Raw genomic sequence first — 16,590 nt, 5'->3', positions numbered from 1 at the left:
AGGCAGTGGGATGGGTACATGAGCAATACTATATATAGGAATCACGATTATTGCAACAGAAGATCGTCCCCGTGTGTAGAATGTGAGTTGGTTAAGAATTTGGACAGTAGCCGATAACTTAAATTGGACAGGATATTGTATCAAGAGACAAATTTAGCAATACCCGTCTTCAAAACCTCATTTCCGTGGCTCCATCGCCACCCACTTCGGCGTTGGCGGCACCGACCCCACTGTCACCGGTTGTGCCGCTCTGGAGACAGAGGCAGCGCGGAGTAAGCTGACAGCTAGCGGTGCAACGACGAACATCATGGTTGGCTGGACGGATGGCGAACCAACGGGCCGGTCCGAGGCGCGGCATAGCCAGGAATCCAATCCTGGATCAAACATGTGTGTGGTATATATATGGTGCCACGTCCGAGCAACGGCAGTCCACAGGAGACTGGTGTGGGGCTTAGCGTGGCCCGAGTAATGGCGGGAATACCGTCGCTATTGTTTAATCTGTATACACTGTGGGCAAACGCAAGTCTGCCCGCTGCTTGCGGCGCAGGCTGCATGACTGGGATGCCGTCCCACACGATTGGGTAGGCTGATAATGCATTATGCATACATATCCAGATCTATGAGCATCTTTTTCCGATGACGAAGAATTAGAATGACCAAATAGGTCACTTCAGATGTGTAATATACGGATATGTAATTGTTTCTACTGTTGAGTTATGATTCTTCAGTCCAGGGCTATTCTCCAATCACACTACTGGTGATAAGGTCATTGCGCTTTTGAAAACTAAGCTGCAGCAAGATCTTTATTTTATGTGTCATGGCGTATCCTGAAGGCCTTGGGGGATGAGAGTGCCCCAGTCAAAAATTCGGAGCCTCAAGGAAGGTGTGTGGTCCTACGAACGAACTCGCAAACGGCGATTACTCACCATCAATATGGTAGGTCTTCGATGGCTACAGACGCAATGAGATCGACGCATTCACGGCTGACCCATTTTGCGCCAATGGATAGGCTATTTCTTGCGTGCAACTGCACCAATGCCACCAACATTTTCCCTGGGCCAACAAACATTCGAAACGTGCGCCTGTTCTATTGATACGCATGAGTTGGCACTTTGAGATATGCGACAGGTAGCCGCACAGTTTTCGTGGCGGTTGGGATGCAGATTGGACGAGCCGACCCGAGGCTGACCTTGCATGTAAGCCATGCAGCAGTGGTGTCACCCAAAACAGGGGTGGTGCGGGGTTGCAACAACATCGGGCAGCAATGGACATTATGAAGTCTCGAAACAGATGCATGCTCTGTAGTGCAAGAACACAGTTTTTCGATTTATTTCCGCCGGTTCCTTCCGCGCATTTTGGCTCTCATTCTCATCGCCCTTGATTCTTCCACATCTCATTGCGACACCAAGCCGGCTCAACAAGACTTTCAACACGCTATTCGCCTCCGTGAAGTACCATCCGCTCCAGGATGGGCTGGTGCAAGTTTGGTGGAGATGTGGTCAAACTCGAAGGAGAAGACAAAGAACAACGACATTCGCCCGATGTTCCTCACCATGATGCATTCTGCAATTTCTGCAGTGAAGTGTGCCCTCCCTCCATCAATCAAAAGTGAACTTCTTTTCTGATTCACTCAGACAATCTATGGTACTCGCTACAGGTGTAATCAGTGCGCCGACTTCGATTCATGCCATGCCTGTTTGAGCAGAACAGGCGAGCACGGATACAACCATTTGATGCTGCCAATCACCGATCCCGACGTAGAGGCACCGCCCAATCATGTGCCATTATTCTCCACTTCCCACGATCTTGAACTCGCTTCCAGCCACAACCCTCTACACAGCAGCCCTCAAGAGGTCCTTCGCGCGACGAGCTTGGGAGACGACTTTACCAAGACGATAGACATCTCCTGGTGGCCCCAGGATGGACCGAGGTTCACCGACGAACATGGTGAAGTTCTCCAGAATGTCGCGCCCTCGGCGCAGCTTGTGGAAGATGATGGACAAGAGATTCTGGCCGAGAGACCTCCAAGGCAAATCGTCTTTTGTCAACCCGGCGAAGAGCGGTCCGATATGCCCGCGGATCAGATCACTTGCGTCATGTCGCCGAATTCGTTCTACGAAACGATGGTCTCGATGTTCGCAGCCATGAAGCAGACCGGAACGGTCCCGATCCACATGTGCCCACGCATGTACGAATACACGCCACTCAGTCCCGGCCACACCATCCGAATCCTCACGCTTTGGCCTGGCTCTGGAGACACCCAACTCCGTTGCGAGACGCGTGAGGTGGCGCTTGGGGAGGGCGTGTACTACGAGGCGCTGTCATATACCTGGGGCGATCAGTCTACAGGTACATTGATCAGCTTCAACGGCCTTCTTCTCCCAATTGCCCCGAACCTGTGCAGCGCCTTGCTACACTTGCGGCTTCCGGACAGGCCGAGGAGTCTGTGGATTGATGCAGTGTGCATAAATCAACTGGACAACGAAGAGAAGAGCGAACAGGTACGGATGATGCGTGGAATCTATCAAGAAGCTTCAAGGGTAGTTGTGTGGCTCGGTCCTATGGAAGATGACAGCGACGCAGCAATGGACTTGGTTACAGGCGACCTTACAGCTGGATGCGATGAGGCAGCGGTTCCCTCAGATTTCGAATTCGTCGATAATGATCAACCTTCTCGTCCCGAAGGCAAGGGAAAACAGCCCGCCAACGAGATTACCCGGGGACGCCAACGCAATGTCAAAGTTACCGTGTCTTCTGAGTCCAGAGAACACTCGGATGATGAACACACTCCTCGGGGCAGGCTCGAAGACGCAGAAAGTCCCGGTGAAAGAGCATGGACCGCGCTCCACGCGTTGATCCAACGGCCCTGGTGGTCACGCGCGTGGGTGTTGCAGGAGTACACCGTTCCAAGACAGGAGCCCATCTTTCAATGTGGCAACCAGGTCGCAACTAGCAAAGAGCTCCAGCAAATCTGTTCTATTCCCCCAAGAACCGCCGAAACGATTGCCAGTCTTCCCACGCCGGACTTTGTCGCCATCAGGGCAAGCTTTCGGCTTAGCCCTCTATTCATGACACGAGACGATTTCCAAATTGAGGGTGGCCTGGACTTGATGCGCCTCCTACTATATAGCCTCAACACCCAAGCCACAGATCTCAGAGACAAAGTGATCGCACTACTCGGGCTCGCCTCACAACAGTGTCGCAGCGCGCTGGTCCCCGACTACTCAAAATCCACCACCCAAATCTACACAGAGACAGCTCGCCACATCATCCAATCAACAGGCGACCTAAACATCCTCGCCATCAACACCGCCTCCCCCCGCACCGCCGGTGCCGACCCGCCCCTCCCCTCCTGGGTCCCCGATTGGGCGCTCCCCACCACGTCCCGCCCGCCCCCCCTCCTCCAGCCATCCCTCTACCGCGCCTCGGGGCCCTACGCCGCCTACGTCGGGCCTCCACCACCATCCGACCCCACCATCCTCGAAGCCGGCGGCATCCCCCTCGACCGCATCGCCCACGTGCTCAGCGATGACACCACCACCATCGCCCCGGCGCAAGGCGGCAGCAGCACCACCACCACCACCGCCCTCCGCCGCACCGTCCGCGCGCTACACAACGCCCTCCTATCCATCATCAGCGCGCGCGAACGCGCCGCTGGTGCTACTACCACGGGGGCCCATGACGCCCACGCCCTCGCCCTCGCCCGCCTGCACCGCGAAGCCACGCTCCGCCTCGACCCGGACCCGCGCGTCTCGGACCAGTTCTGGCGCACGCTCGTCGCGGACGCGATGGTGATCCGCGACGACGACCACGGAAATGTCCACGGCGGCGGCGGTGGCGGCGGCGGTTCCTTGGCCAGCCCCGCGCCCAACGGCTTCGCGGAGGTGTTCGAGCTGTTCCTGTACGGACCGAGGGGGCCTGCTCACGGCGACCACGGCGACCGCGGCGACCACGGCGTGGGTGCGATGGCGTCGTCGTCGTCGTCGACTTTGGCCGAAGGACCGGATGACCGCGGCGGCGACGACGACGACGGCGGTTTCGCGGCCCGCCGCACAACCGCATCCGCAACCACCCCATTATTCTCCGACACAACAGTACCACCCGACCCCCAGCAACACCACCTCCTCCTCGCCCCCCTCACAACCCGCATCGCCCACGTCCTCGCCCCTTCGTCCTCCTCCTCTACCCGGCGGCTCTTCGTCACCGAAGGCGGGCGGCTGGGCGTCGGGCCGGCGGGGAGCGCGGCGGGCGACGTGGTGGCGGTGCTGATGGGAGGGGAGATGCCTTTTTTGCTGAGGGAGGAGTCGGAGGAGGAGGATGAGGAGGGGAGGAGGAACAAAACTGGGCTGGTGAGGTTGGTCGGGGAGGCGTATGTGCACGGCGTCATGCGGGGGGAGGTGGTGGAGAGCTTGCCGCGGCCTGGGGAGGGGTTGGAAGGCTGTTTGGTTGTTTTTCGGATTTGTTGATCTGTTCTGCGCCGGATGGGTTTTCTGAGATGGAGGGCTCGTTTCTGGTCACGGCCCGTGATGGTTGGGCTGGTGTAGTGGATGAGATAAATAAAAGTGCTACGGTGCTTGGCGCTTGAGGAATGCTGTCTGTTGGCTCACGTGGTACGGTCGCTGAGGCATTCATGGCGAGCGGGACTTTCCCGTTGCACGCCGCTGTTTCCCAGGCCTGCCATCGTGGTTGCGGCCGTAACCATTCAATTTCACACTGCACACAATTAACATTATGGGATAACCCGCACGCTGTCAAAAACCCGCCGTATCAGCCTCTGTCTTTTCCCAATTGGGCAATCCTCTCGAACACAACCTTCAGGGCACCTTTCTTCTGATCGATGAGCACGGAGTCATGGTTCGCCTCCGAAAACGTCGAGGTAGCAAAGTCAACCTTCTCCTTCACCTCATCGCTCTGCCAGCATTGCTCGAAGTACTGCTGTCCGCGCTTGGCGATCATAATATCCGAGCCCGCGAAGAACGCCTCGACACTCAGCTTCGCCGCATTTGGCTCGCGACTGCCAAGCGCTGATTCGTTGTCGGCTATCTTGCGGACGCAGCTCGAGTAATCCGCCGCCTCTCCCCAGTCGGCATCGTCGCACTTCCGGAGGCAAAGCTTCACCTCTTCGTTCGCGCCCGTCATGCTCTCTGCGAATTGGTACTTGGACGACAGCGTCTCGATGAGCTTGGCCGTGTCTTTGTCGACGCCGTATTGCTCGGACGGCGTGGTGGAAGTTGACGTCTCTGCTCCGGGGACGTCGGTGCCGGCGGAGGAAGAGAGCAGCGCCGCTGATGACGAGATGACGCCTCCGGACCAAGAGGCGCTGGGCATGATCTTGGTGTTGATGAAGGCGTTGAGACCGGCCCAGGAGTCGAGCAGGTTGGTGGGGAGTTTGGCGGCGATTGTGGTGAGAGTCGCGCCCGAGTGGGCGGTCGGTACCCAAGGCGCTATCACTGTTGTTAGCCTCGTCTCAGGTGGAGATGATCCAGCACGAACCCAAGAATGCGACGTAGGGTGCCTTGGGGTCAAGGAGGGAACGGTGGTGGCATAACGTGTTGAGCGTGTACACGGTCCCAGCCGAATGCGTCACCATGGCGACATGCTTGATGTCGAGTCGCTGCAGCAGAGCTGGGACTGTTTCGAGCCAGATGCGCATGCGAATATTGATGGGTACTGGTGTCGAGCCTCCGAAGGCTGGTCTATTCTACGCTCAGCTGGAGCCATTCTCCGCAGAGTGTCACTTGGGCATACCTATCGACGCATATGACCCTTACGCCGCAGTCTTGTGCTAGCTTGTCAAAGTGCAAAGAATTCCATCGTGTACCAAACATTGGGCCTATGAAAAGAATGGCTGGAAGGCTGACGTCATCGAAATTCGTCGTCGTCGAATATGTGATCCTGAGCTTCGAATGGTTTGTCGTTTCCGGAAGCCATAGAGCTTGGTGGAAGTGATTCGTGCATACTGTGCGGATTGCTTTGTCCTCTGGTGAGTAGGATGTCATTGCTAAAAGAAGAGGAGACGGGCTGGGTTTCGACGAGGAGAGCAGGATGCTGCTTCCTTTTGCGGGGCTTTGCTGACTCTAGGCAACAACATGCGCGAACCTCGCTAAGCTGCGCCACAGGGTCACTAAGCTATCTACCCAATAGTATATCGTACGACTATCATACGTTCTATTCCTACTCGTTGTAACGGTAGGCTCCTTCTGCTAAACTTCGGAGTCTCTTAGCGTAGGATTTATCTTCAGAGTAAAAGGCAAGTAGCAATTAAGTAGATTAGAGAGGTATTGCACTTTAATACGACACACGATAGCGCCGGCTACCTCCAATAGGGTTATATTAAACTTGAATTGACTACGAGGAATGAAGTATCTGGCTTTATGTATGTACTATATAAGAGCTACATATAATCTCAGAATCATCGTATATATGTCGTGGATCCGTGTGCCAGCGGGTCGGGCGTGCTGCGCATTCATTCTTACTGTTGATAGTGTTGATGACAATGATGATTTTTATAGATTACCGGCCGACAGGGTGCATAAATCCCCTCCGCCTCAAGCAAGCTGGAAGCGCACTATCAATTGGTGCGAAAACTCCAGCCAATAGTCAGTATTGCTGCACCGCTCCGCCGTATCGATCTGACGTGGCATGGATCGACATAATCCCTGTAGCGATGTGGATGACGAGACCTAAAAAGCTCTGCACGAGGCTGAACCTCGAGCCTTATTCCTCCTCGTCACTGCCGGATCGGACTGACAGCCATCAAGATGTTCAATGCGCTTCCATCCGTACGACTGACCGCATGGTGGCGGTACCGCAAGATCGGCAAACATGTGCATCGTACCGCAGACTTCTCTTACAAGCCTGTGCGGCATCCAGACACTATCCGTATTCTCAAACTCTTACCCGGGGAACCTGGGGAACGCATCCAAAGCAGCCTCGTACATGTTGACTTGTCCGAGAATCCTCGTTATCGAGCAGTATCGTACACTTGGGGAAACCAAGTGGAATTCGAGGACATAGAGTGCGATGGATATAACATGCAGATCACGCGGAGTAGTTTCACGGCTCTTCAGAGACTACGAAGTCGGGAACATGCAGAGCCCATCTGGATCGACGCCATCTGCATCAACCAAAACGACACAAACGAGCGGAGTGCTCAAGTCCGCATCATGAGAGACATATATCGGCAAGCTACCGAGGTCATAGTGTGGCTGGATTCGGGCTTTAAGGACGCTACCACTGCATTCCGTCTCATTGAGATGATTCATTCGAGCTTTGGCCCTGTCAAACAGATACCTGGATATCCGGAACCGTCTAGGGCCTTCTTTTTCGGCGGCAATGCCTCACTCTCCCGTGTTTTCGAAAAACACTCACCTTCACTTTCCCGCGTTTTGAAGCATCCATGGTTTAGACGCGTATGGGTACTGCAGGAAGTTGGGTTGTCGAAGCAGGCAGTACTCGTTTGTGGCCATGAGCGGATCGAATGGCCAAAGGTCGTCTTTGCGAATGCATTCATTAACGCGCAAAGTTCGGCACTTAGGAAAACGCTTTCATTGCAATCATCATGGATCAGGCGTATGACGGACAGATTTTGGCACGACAATAGCACAGGGTTCCTTCGACTTCTTCATCTCTCCTTGGTCATCCTTGTGCTTCGCGAATCCAAATTGACATCGACTACACCGCACCTGTCTCTAGAACATACCGGGATATTGCTATCGCTCTTTTGCAGGACCCTCACACCAAAAATCCGTTTGATGTTCTCTCAGCTGTGTTCAGCGATCTGACCTACCGTCGACCCAACCTACCGTCGTGGGTTCCAGACTGGAATACCACCGGTAAAACCGCATGTTTGAGCTTAGACGGAAAAGGATGTTATTCCGCTGGGCGAGATACCCCGCCTTGTTTCCAGGTCCGCAATGGCGGAAGAGTTCTAGATGCTGAAGGCATTATTGTCGACAGTGTTGTGAGCCAGTCACATTACTTGCGCATGGCTTCATTTCTACCAGTCCATCACGGTGATCGGGACAACAACTACCAGAGCCCAATAGTTGATATCTGGAACGAATTCTGTAACAACATGCGGAATATTTACCCCACTGGCACACCCTCCTGGAAAGCCTACTGTGACACATTAACAGCGGAGAACTTTCTGTGGTTCTCACGAGGGAAAGAGCATCCATACGTCCCAAATGGTGACCTCCAACGCTCGCTAAAGGTTTTATGGAGATTATGTAGCAACGATGGGATAGGGAGTCTGGTTCCGGCGAAGCTTAGCACTAATCACCGGGACTATTCTCTCAGTGCGACTAGGGACGAAGGTATGTCTGTCCTTTTACTTCAAGAGCAGGCTTCGATGGTTTGCAGATACAGGCGCTTTTTTATTACCAGGAACGGCTACTACGGGCTGGGGCCACATAACATGCAGCCTCAGGATAAAGTCGCCGTCCTCTTTGGAGCACGTGTTCCTTTCATCCTAAGGCAGGTTGGCGATCTCTGGAAGCTTGTTGGTGAGTGCTACCTGAACGGCATCATGCACGGCGAAGCCATAGACATGTGGAGAAAAGGGAAGCTTAAAGCTACTACTTTCCGAATTGAATGAGCCCTTAGGTTACTTCATATGCTTTCTATTATTTTCCACGCTCTGTCCCTTTACGGCGTACTTCGTTGCTTCCATATTACATATTCCTCCCACAACACCGGCTCAAGCAACAGGCTTGAGAATGATCCGCCTGTACGCCGTCAAGCTCATCGGCCGCGCATCCTTGACATCCAACACAACATGAATCGTCTGCAACACACACGCAAAAGTCAGCAAAAGCCCGCACACCACCCCAGACAAACACAAGCACCACTCACCAAGTTATCCTTCGGCGTAACCTCGACCAGGCCGCCACCCGCATCCAACGGGACAATCGTCACATTCGGCGACACGCGAGGCACGACGCCCTCGAGCCGCATCGACGGCTCGCGGTAATGCCACCAGCTGTACGCCAACTCATCGCCATCAGGATCCCACGACGCGCTCGCGGCGTCCAGCACCACCGACTCGCCGAGCCGGTACTCGACTTCCATCGGCGCGAAGCCGCACGACCCGTTCACGACGGCGACGGGGTGGTGGTTCGCGCGCTCCGCAGCCGCACTCACGCTCCACGCCATGCGCGCCGCGAAGTCGAACTGGAAGGCCTCGCGCCAGCGCCAGATGCTGGCGTACTTGGAGAAGAAGGTGTCGTTGTTGGCGCCGACGGCGAAGTCGGCGGCGTCGCTGTACGTCGCGGTCAAGCCCGAGGAGTCGGCGAGGATGTAGCGGCCGCCCCAGCCGCCCCATTCGGGGTGCTCGGGCGCGTTGAGCCCGTTGGGGAGGAGCCCCAGGAAGGAGGGCGTGTCGCCTTCCATGATGTATGTGAAGTTCGGGTAGTGCGACCCTAGCGTGCCGAGGCGGATGTTGGTTTGCAGCCACGAGTTCGTTACGAGGGAGGTGTCCGGGCCGCCTTTGTCGAAGGGGCGGAGGGCTTCGCCCGAGATGCCCTGTGGGGGGTGACGGTGGCGTTAGTTGTCAGGTCTTTCGGTTGGGGGTGGGGAAGGCTGCTTACGATCCAAGTGGGGATGGAGTACTCGCTGAAGCCGTGGATGGAGACGATGTAGAAGAGGGTGGGGAAGTTCCAGCGGATCCACGGCCCGGCGTTGTCCTGGTCGGAGATGGAGTAGACGCGCAGCTTGCGCACGAAGGCGGCGACGTCGTCGGCGCTGCGTTCCTGTTGTACTTGGTTCAGCGCCTCGGCGAGCACGTTGGCGCCGCCCCACGCGAGCACCCAGAGCGGCTCTTCCGACGCGTCGACGCCGGCGATCAGCGCGGTCGAGGCGTTGCTGGGCGCGGCTTCCTTGAGGGCCGCGAGCCCGTATACCGGGTGGCCGACGACGACTTTGGCGAGCAGGTCGGCGGCGGGCGGGTAGGCGCCGGCGGCGGGCACGTTGGCGTTGAGGTTGTCGATGACCTGGCCGTAGCCGTTGATGACGTCGAGGATGGTGGGCGTGTCGACCGAGTCGTTCTTCCACGTCGACGTGACGCCGGCGATGTTGACGATTTCCAGCTCGTTGGCGTGGGTCAGCAGGCGCACCAGGCTCATCTGGTCGTCGGGCTCGTTGGAAATGTCGGTCATGACGAAGATGCGCGTCTTGTTCTCGAAGCGTGCATTCTCGCAGACGCCCGTCTGCAGCGCGGCATGGGCCAGGCTGGCGCTGAGGCACAGCAGGCCCGTTAGCCTGGGGAGGAGTGAGGCACCGATCATGGTTTTGGCCTTGAGGAGCACGCTGCTGAAGCAATTCTCGGGACCCGGGGTCCTATTTGTAGGCCATGGCGACTCATGGCGGCGGCCATTGTCGACGCAGTTCGGCACCGAAGACAGCCGATGGGAAAGGATGCTTAGCCCAAGAGAGACTCGGGTCCGGGCAGCTGTAAAGCACGGCTGGAGAGGAAGAGACGGCAGTTTCCTGGGCGCAAGGAAAGTCCAGTCGCGAATCTCGTGGTGAGCTCACCGTGCGGAGGATCGACGCTGCTCCCCGCGATTGCGGAGTGCATGACCGACAAGGGCGCCACGCGCGGCCGGAAAGGGTAGCTGGAGCCACGACGGTCCGAAAGGGTCAAGTTAAGCGCCGGCAAAACACTGAAGATTCTTCACAAATGCCGACAGCTAAATGACGCGCTCCACATTCAGCTACATCACGGCGTCCCCGCTCGCACCCGCAGACCGGTTTTCGCGCCAAGCCGGGGTGCTGGAGCCTCATCGTCTCCGGAATCGTGTGACAGGTGGGCCGGGATACGGAGAGCGCCGGTTTTGGCATCGCGGCGGTCTGGGCGTCGTCACTGCGCGGGCTTGACTATGCACATGAGCGGTTTGGCGTCCATATGCGAGAAGTTTGAGAAGGTATAAGAGCAGAGCGGGCGATGCGTCGGCGCGGTGGTACCGACGATGAGGGCTGATGTTTACCTACCCCAGATTTCGGTTGTCGCAGGACAAGGTTCTGTGCCGCAACCAAACAGCGGGAGTGCACCATCCGACTGGGCCCAACATTGCCGGACTTGTGCCGCTGTGCTCCGCTCCGGGGCTCCAGCTCCTCCACCTCACTCGGCCCTTTCCCCGGCAACTGCCCCTCTTCCAGACATCGACATCTCCTCACTCTCTCGAGCTGTTGGCTGACAAATGGCATCAAACCACCATCTCTGCCCACTACACTGGAGCAGCACCTCCCCTGGCTGAGTCGGACCGGACTGCCGCATGCCAGCTCAATACGACGCAGAAATCCGATCCCGTCTGCTCGAACCTTCTCCGCATTTTACCCGACCGACTGCCCTGGTCCATGCCAGATCAGCTGCCCAACCTGCCTTCCTGGTCCTTGCTGCGCCGATATTAATGTCGTGACGTCGAGATTTCTTGCTCCACACTTGGCCACGAGAGAATGTAGCACCCACCAACTCATTCGGGTCTTGTTCCCCCGAACTGCCCGCTGGGGACCTTTGCCGTCGCATGGCTTTAACTCTCCGAAGCCAAAAACCCCGGGCTTGCGCCGAAAACTTCTACTTCTTGGTGCTCGTGAGCACGACAAAACTGTAATACGGGGAGCTCGGGTGATATTAATACGACATGTCGCCCCACCCCGACCAAGTATTCCACTTTGCGCCTCCATAACGTTTGGATAACCCACTGCCTGACCGGGCTTTGGCCGATGCGACTTCACGGCATCTCAGGGAATTGTTGCTGAGTTTCTTGCCAGCACTTGCTTGATTTCTTCCAGGGAAGATTATCGTCATCAGGGAAGGCGTGCCCAGTGCGACCTGGAGTTCCTACCACAAGGGTTTAATCGTCGTTACACAAAGAGTACACTGAGGAACCAACAAGGACTCTTTAGAAATTCTGTCTTCGTGGCCGCAGCAGGGAGATGCTTTCGTTTCAAGCCCGTGCATAACACATGATACTGTTATTCGGCTTTGTTCCAGAAACTCAAGAGATGCACCTGAGCTATCATGTAAAGAGGGTAATATTTAACATGGAATTCAAGTATATCAAAACTCTGCTGGAAAAGACATACCACTTAAGGCGCAATTGACGTCAGAAGCGAACGCAGGAAAAAGCAAACCAACCAATAGTCAAAGATGATTTACCTTAGGGAATACGCGGCTATTTATTCATGCTCCATGTAAAAGCCTTTTTCACTCCAGACATGACACCTTCAGCCCGCTCGCTGTGTCTGTCGCTGTCATCGGGCGCTTTTTTCAACTTGGTAGGGCGTAAGAGAGCGCTCAAGTCCGACTGTGTTGTTCCACGTGGTCGCTGACCCGTGGGCTCTGACACTTGATCTTCCGATGGGTCAATCAGGTCCTGGTCCTGGTCCACACACCATTTCTGATCGTGATCCAAAATTTCAGCAAATACCTGCTTGCCAATAGCACCACTTCCTTCTCCTCTCGCGGAAATGTTTCCACCATTAACCTGCTGGCTGTGTACACCTTGCTTGGATTTTCCGTAGAAATTACTGATGTCGTCTTTGGCCGCGTCCGTACTGGCCTTGTTGATCCAAACTCTGAACATGATAGACACACGTAAAATGTGTGTCTCCTTCTTGTTTTCAAATGAACGCTGTATGACAGGCTGCCTCGTCTCGACCAACAGTGCAATCTCCCTGACGTCACGGGGTCGTTGACGTAGAAGTATGATGGCATACCTTTTTCGGCCTGAGCTACCTTTGACGACTTGACGGGGTAACTCATTCCCCTTTACTATATCGGCGCGCCTGATTTCGTACCATTCCGTAAGCGTGCTGTCCACAGGAAAGCGGAGAAGAGTGTGCTGTTCCATTCGAGTGATTGGATTGGTCCCTGAGGATGAGTGCAATAGAAAACCAGGAAACTCGACATAGAGTCCCTGATCAGGGACGAACCTGGTACCCGGTGTATCGATAGACAGGGGATCGGGATGGTCCACTGTTTGGCCTGAGATCCAAGTCCTTGGAGCCCATCCGTATCCTTTTACGGGCAACCTCTTTCCAGGGAGAAAAATGATACCAGCTGGAATCGAGCCTGGATAGACCTCCTCTAACAGCCTAAGTAGAGTGCACATGTTCTTGTCCAACTGTTCGTCGCTGTTCTCCCCGGCTATGAACGCTTGGTTCAGAGATTTTGCGTCATCCGATCGGTCGGTGTTGAGATTGAAAAGCGTCGCTAGAGCTAGAACTTCGTGCTGTTTGTGGGTCGTGGTTCTCCACTGTGTGGCTTTCCAGACTGATGCGATCAAGCTCAAACCTTCCTTGGGTGTCATGTCATGGATCCGAGCCTTTCTTGCAGTCCCAAGCAGACTGTGGAAGTAACTTCGGGCTATTGCAGGTAGGCAAGAGGTCAAGGTGTCATTTGCCGCCGGGTACATTGCCTCCAGCTCTTCCAATTCCAGCGTTTCGTCCATGAATTTGAAGAATATCTTTTCACTCAGATAAGCTTCTTGGAGAGTCCATAGACGACGCATCCAACCGCTAGCAAGGATCATCATTGCTGTCTTGTGGTAGTTCTCACCCTTCACTTCCTTGCAGAGCCCCTGGTCGAGAACGAGAGTGTAGCGGGAGCGAACGAAGGTTTCGTGTATTTTCCCGATTGCCATCTTTCGCGCCTCTTTGAAGTCGTCTCCAACAGGAATCGCCAGAGTATCCATCCAGAATGCGACTTTGTCGTTATTGCCTCGTCCCCTTTCGACGCTATTGAGTGCCTCTTTCAAGAAAGCGAGCTGGCATTGGTGGAGCTTGTTTTCTTTTGGATTTCCATAGCCATCAGACCAGACGTGCGAAACAGTCGCGTAATCTTTGCACTCGAAGCTGTCGGTGACTGAGATAATGATTCTGGAAGCGTTGTTTTCCAGGCGCAGCAGAGGTATTGCACCGCGGTTGATTATGGTCTGTAGTGCTTCGGGATCGGTCCCTACCAACGCACAATCGTCTCCAGTGCAGAAACGACTGTGTCGCAATTCATAGCTATCGTCGTCCTTTACGTGAGCGAGCATGCAGGTATCCTCCCTGCAGTTCCTGTGGTCCTCGTCTTCGAAAAGGTCCAAGGTGTACGCAGCGAGCAAACCCGTCGTGTTGCCGCGAAACTGGCCCTCGAGGACGTGAAGAGTCTTGGGACACCATTCTTTCTCCAACTTCTCTTTGATGAGCTTGCTTGTTCCCCAGCCTTCGGCAGTGTCATCGTTCCAGCCTCGAATCTTTGATCCTACCTGGTCCACGATCTTGACTTTGGCATTGGTAAGTGTTTCTCCCAAGGCGATCAAAGACAGCGATACCAAATCGAACAAGTCCTTCTCTGCCTTTCCGGGACCCGAATGATCGCCGCCAGAGGGCTCTGGGCCACCAAGCGAACAATAGCACTTGACAACTGCTCTCGCACGGTTGAGAGCCATCTGAATACGGACCATCCGCATGCTGTAAGTTTCTGTGATGCGCTCAGTATCCTCTTGGCCGTCAACTTCTGTGATAATGGGGCCTCTCTCCGACTCTTTCCATTGCCTTTGTTCGTGTTTCTTCCACTGCGCTTCCTCATGTTTCTTCCACCTTTCGAGACACAGTCCGAGTTCCTTCGTAGAAAGATATTGGCCCCCCTTACTGACGAATTCATGGTATACATCCAGCCCCTTGTGAGAATCGGTCAGGACAGTGTGGAGAAGTCCAAAGAAGAGCCAGGCCTGCAGAAAAGCCATGAAATCACACGGGCGGTCCATAGGCACGCAGCCATGATCCCTGGTGACTCTCCACCCGACCGTTTCGGGAAAATCATGAAATCCGACTTCGGGAAGGTACTTGCAGCCTTTCAAGTAAGGGATAGATTCCAGACGACGCAGGCCTAAGCCCAAATGGTTCATGAGGGCGGCTTTGACCGACTGAATCTGCCCAGGGGATTCTCAGCCAATCGCCGAATGAAAGTTGCACGGGGCCCACTCACCAGTCTTTGAGGCGGTTTTGAACACGAGGCTGATACGTGTTGCGGTGCTAAGCAATGCTCGAAGTGAAGGCTGAGTTTGTAGGTGAGCGAATACGGTTCGCCTTGCTTTTATCTGAGACTCACCCCCGGCACTTTTTCGCGCGAGGCTGAAAACCTATGCTAAGCTGAAAATCCGGGCGAGCTGAATCTGAATCACCCTTAGTGGTACATGGGATCGCTCCAGGATTAGAATCTAAGCCGAGGCGCTTTGCTTTGCCCTAGATATGTGCGCCCATACACAACCCCTGCACCTGCAGGGAGCTGACGTGTGACGCACATATGCATTGAGCCCCCAAGGCAATCTTGCCATTTAAAGCGATCTGCATACCCGTCACCCTTCCCCTCTAGCGCTTTCTCATTTTGCCTTCCCCGCCCCTCTGCATTTTTGAACGCCCCTCTGCAGTTCCGAAATTTGAACCCATATCTGCGTTTTCAAGATGTCGCTGAAGGTGATTCCAAAACTCTTGGGACCCACAATTGCATCCATTTACTAATTCCATTTTTCTCAGACCGCCCTTTCGTCTTGGCATTTTTTCGATGCTGTGCGATGGCGTAACGGAGTTCCACCACTCACAGCTCAGGTTCTCTACAGTGGAAAAAGCTCTTCCGACTGTCCCACAGGGAAACCCACTAGGTATCAACACCCCTTCTCTTGACTATGATCGATCTGCTGACCCTGCAAGGCTCTGGATCATTGTTCATGACTTGGATCAGAAAAGTCTAAGAAACATGAAAGCGCATATCGAGAATGACTTCTCAGCCACGGTCAAAGGTCGTCAGATAGAAATTGTATCATTCAAGGCAACCCTAGTCATTGAAAAGAACAATCGCTTTTGCGAGCGCGAGCTTATGGCGGAGCGGTTGATACGTGGGCTTGCACGTCTTGCTGCTGAGCAGGTTTGTCAAAAGGATGCCGTCTTTGTAGCTTACACGTCTGATCAAGTTCCTTACAGGAGGTTTGTCGTATCGTTCTTCTGGGCTGTGGGGACGCGGCCCGGACACTCGAGTTGGCTTTGTCGGGAGGGTCGTTGAAGAGCAACAGCATCTCAGAGCGCGTCAGGGATGTCCTGTCCAATACCGTTGGTATCATCTTCGCGCCTTTCTCTGACACCATCGACGGACCAACGACTGATACTCATGGAAAATTCGAGTCCATTCTCGAAAAAGACGTCTTTCAGCACGGGAAGCCGGTAAGAGTCCAAAGTGTTCTCGCCTTAGCTATATCAACATGCTAATCTTGTCACTCCTCAGATGGTGAATCGGCTCTATCTGGAGCATACTAGATCTGAAGCAGGTACAAAGAACGGATCTTTGAGAATCCCAGACGATATCCTGGCTGGTGTAAACTGCTGTTTTGAGCGCAACGAGCCGCTGCAAGCCCCACAGAGAACGAAGACTCACCCTCCGCGCAATGTCCCAGGAATCTTCCGATTGAGGAAAGCCGCAACGGCACCTGATGAGTTCAGTCCGAGTTGGGAGCCAGGAACAACGCTCGGCAACAGTTTTCAGCCAGACATGTCAAGCCACCTCTCTGCAATGCCTGCGATTATTGAGGAGCCCCATGTGGGAGACCGAGG

At 54.8% G+C, this 16,590-nt stretch overlaps 4 protein-coding genes across 4 annotated transcripts; 1 reads left to right on the top strand and 3 right to left on the bottom strand.

Annotated features, from left to right (window-relative positions):
• Nucleotides 1–1,689: 1,689 nt before the first annotated feature.
• On the top strand, nt 1,690–4,466 carry SLS55_001742 (uncharacterized protein; the record flags this gene model as incomplete). Its single annotated transcript, XM_066773231.1, has 2 exons — nt 1,690–1,695; nt 1,854–4,466. 2 exons carry the CDS (start codon nt 1,690–1,692, stop codon nt 4,464–4,466), a joined length of 2,619 nt encoding a protein of 872 aa, XP_066635798.1.
• A 301-nt stretch (nt 4,467–4,767) lies between these two features.
• SLS55_001741 (uncharacterized protein) lies at nt 4,768–5,828 on the bottom strand (the record flags this gene model as incomplete). The annotated part of the gene is made up of 3 exons (XM_066773230.1): nt 4,768–5,444; nt 5,494–5,696; nt 5,749–5,828. The coding sequence occupies 3 exons, from the start codon at nt 5,826–5,828 to the stop codon at nt 4,768–4,770; spliced, it is 960 nt and encodes a 319-aa protein (XP_066635797.1).
• A 2,873-nt stretch (nt 5,829–8,701) lies between these two features.
• On the bottom strand, nt 8,702–10,286 carry SLS55_001740 (uncharacterized protein; the record flags this gene model as incomplete). Its single annotated transcript, XM_066773229.1, has 3 exons — nt 8,702–8,788; nt 8,857–9,525; nt 9,591–10,286. The coding sequence occupies 3 exons, from the start codon at nt 10,284–10,286 to the stop codon at nt 8,702–8,704; spliced, it is 1,452 nt and encodes a 483-aa protein (XP_066635796.1).
• A 1,887-nt stretch (nt 10,287–12,173) lies between these two features.
• Nucleotides 12,174–14,650, bottom strand: SLS55_001739 (uncharacterized protein; the record flags this gene model as incomplete). The annotated part of the gene is made up of 2 exons (XM_066773228.1): nt 12,174–14,586; nt 14,643–14,650. The coding sequence occupies 2 exons, from the start codon at nt 14,648–14,650 to the stop codon at nt 12,174–12,176; spliced, it is 2,421 nt and encodes an 806-aa protein (XP_066635795.1).
• Between the last annotated feature and the right edge of the window lie 1,940 nt (nt 14,651–16,590).

The sequence above is a fragment of the Diplodia seriata genome (genome assembly GCF_021436955.1).
Source record: "Diplodia seriata strain FDS-637 chromosome Unknown scaffold_2, whole genome shotgun sequence".
NCBI lineage: Eukaryota > Fungi > Ascomycota > Dothideomycetes > Botryosphaeriales > Botryosphaeriaceae > Diplodia > Diplodia seriata.
This window is presented reverse-complemented; position numbering and strand designations above follow the sequence as displayed.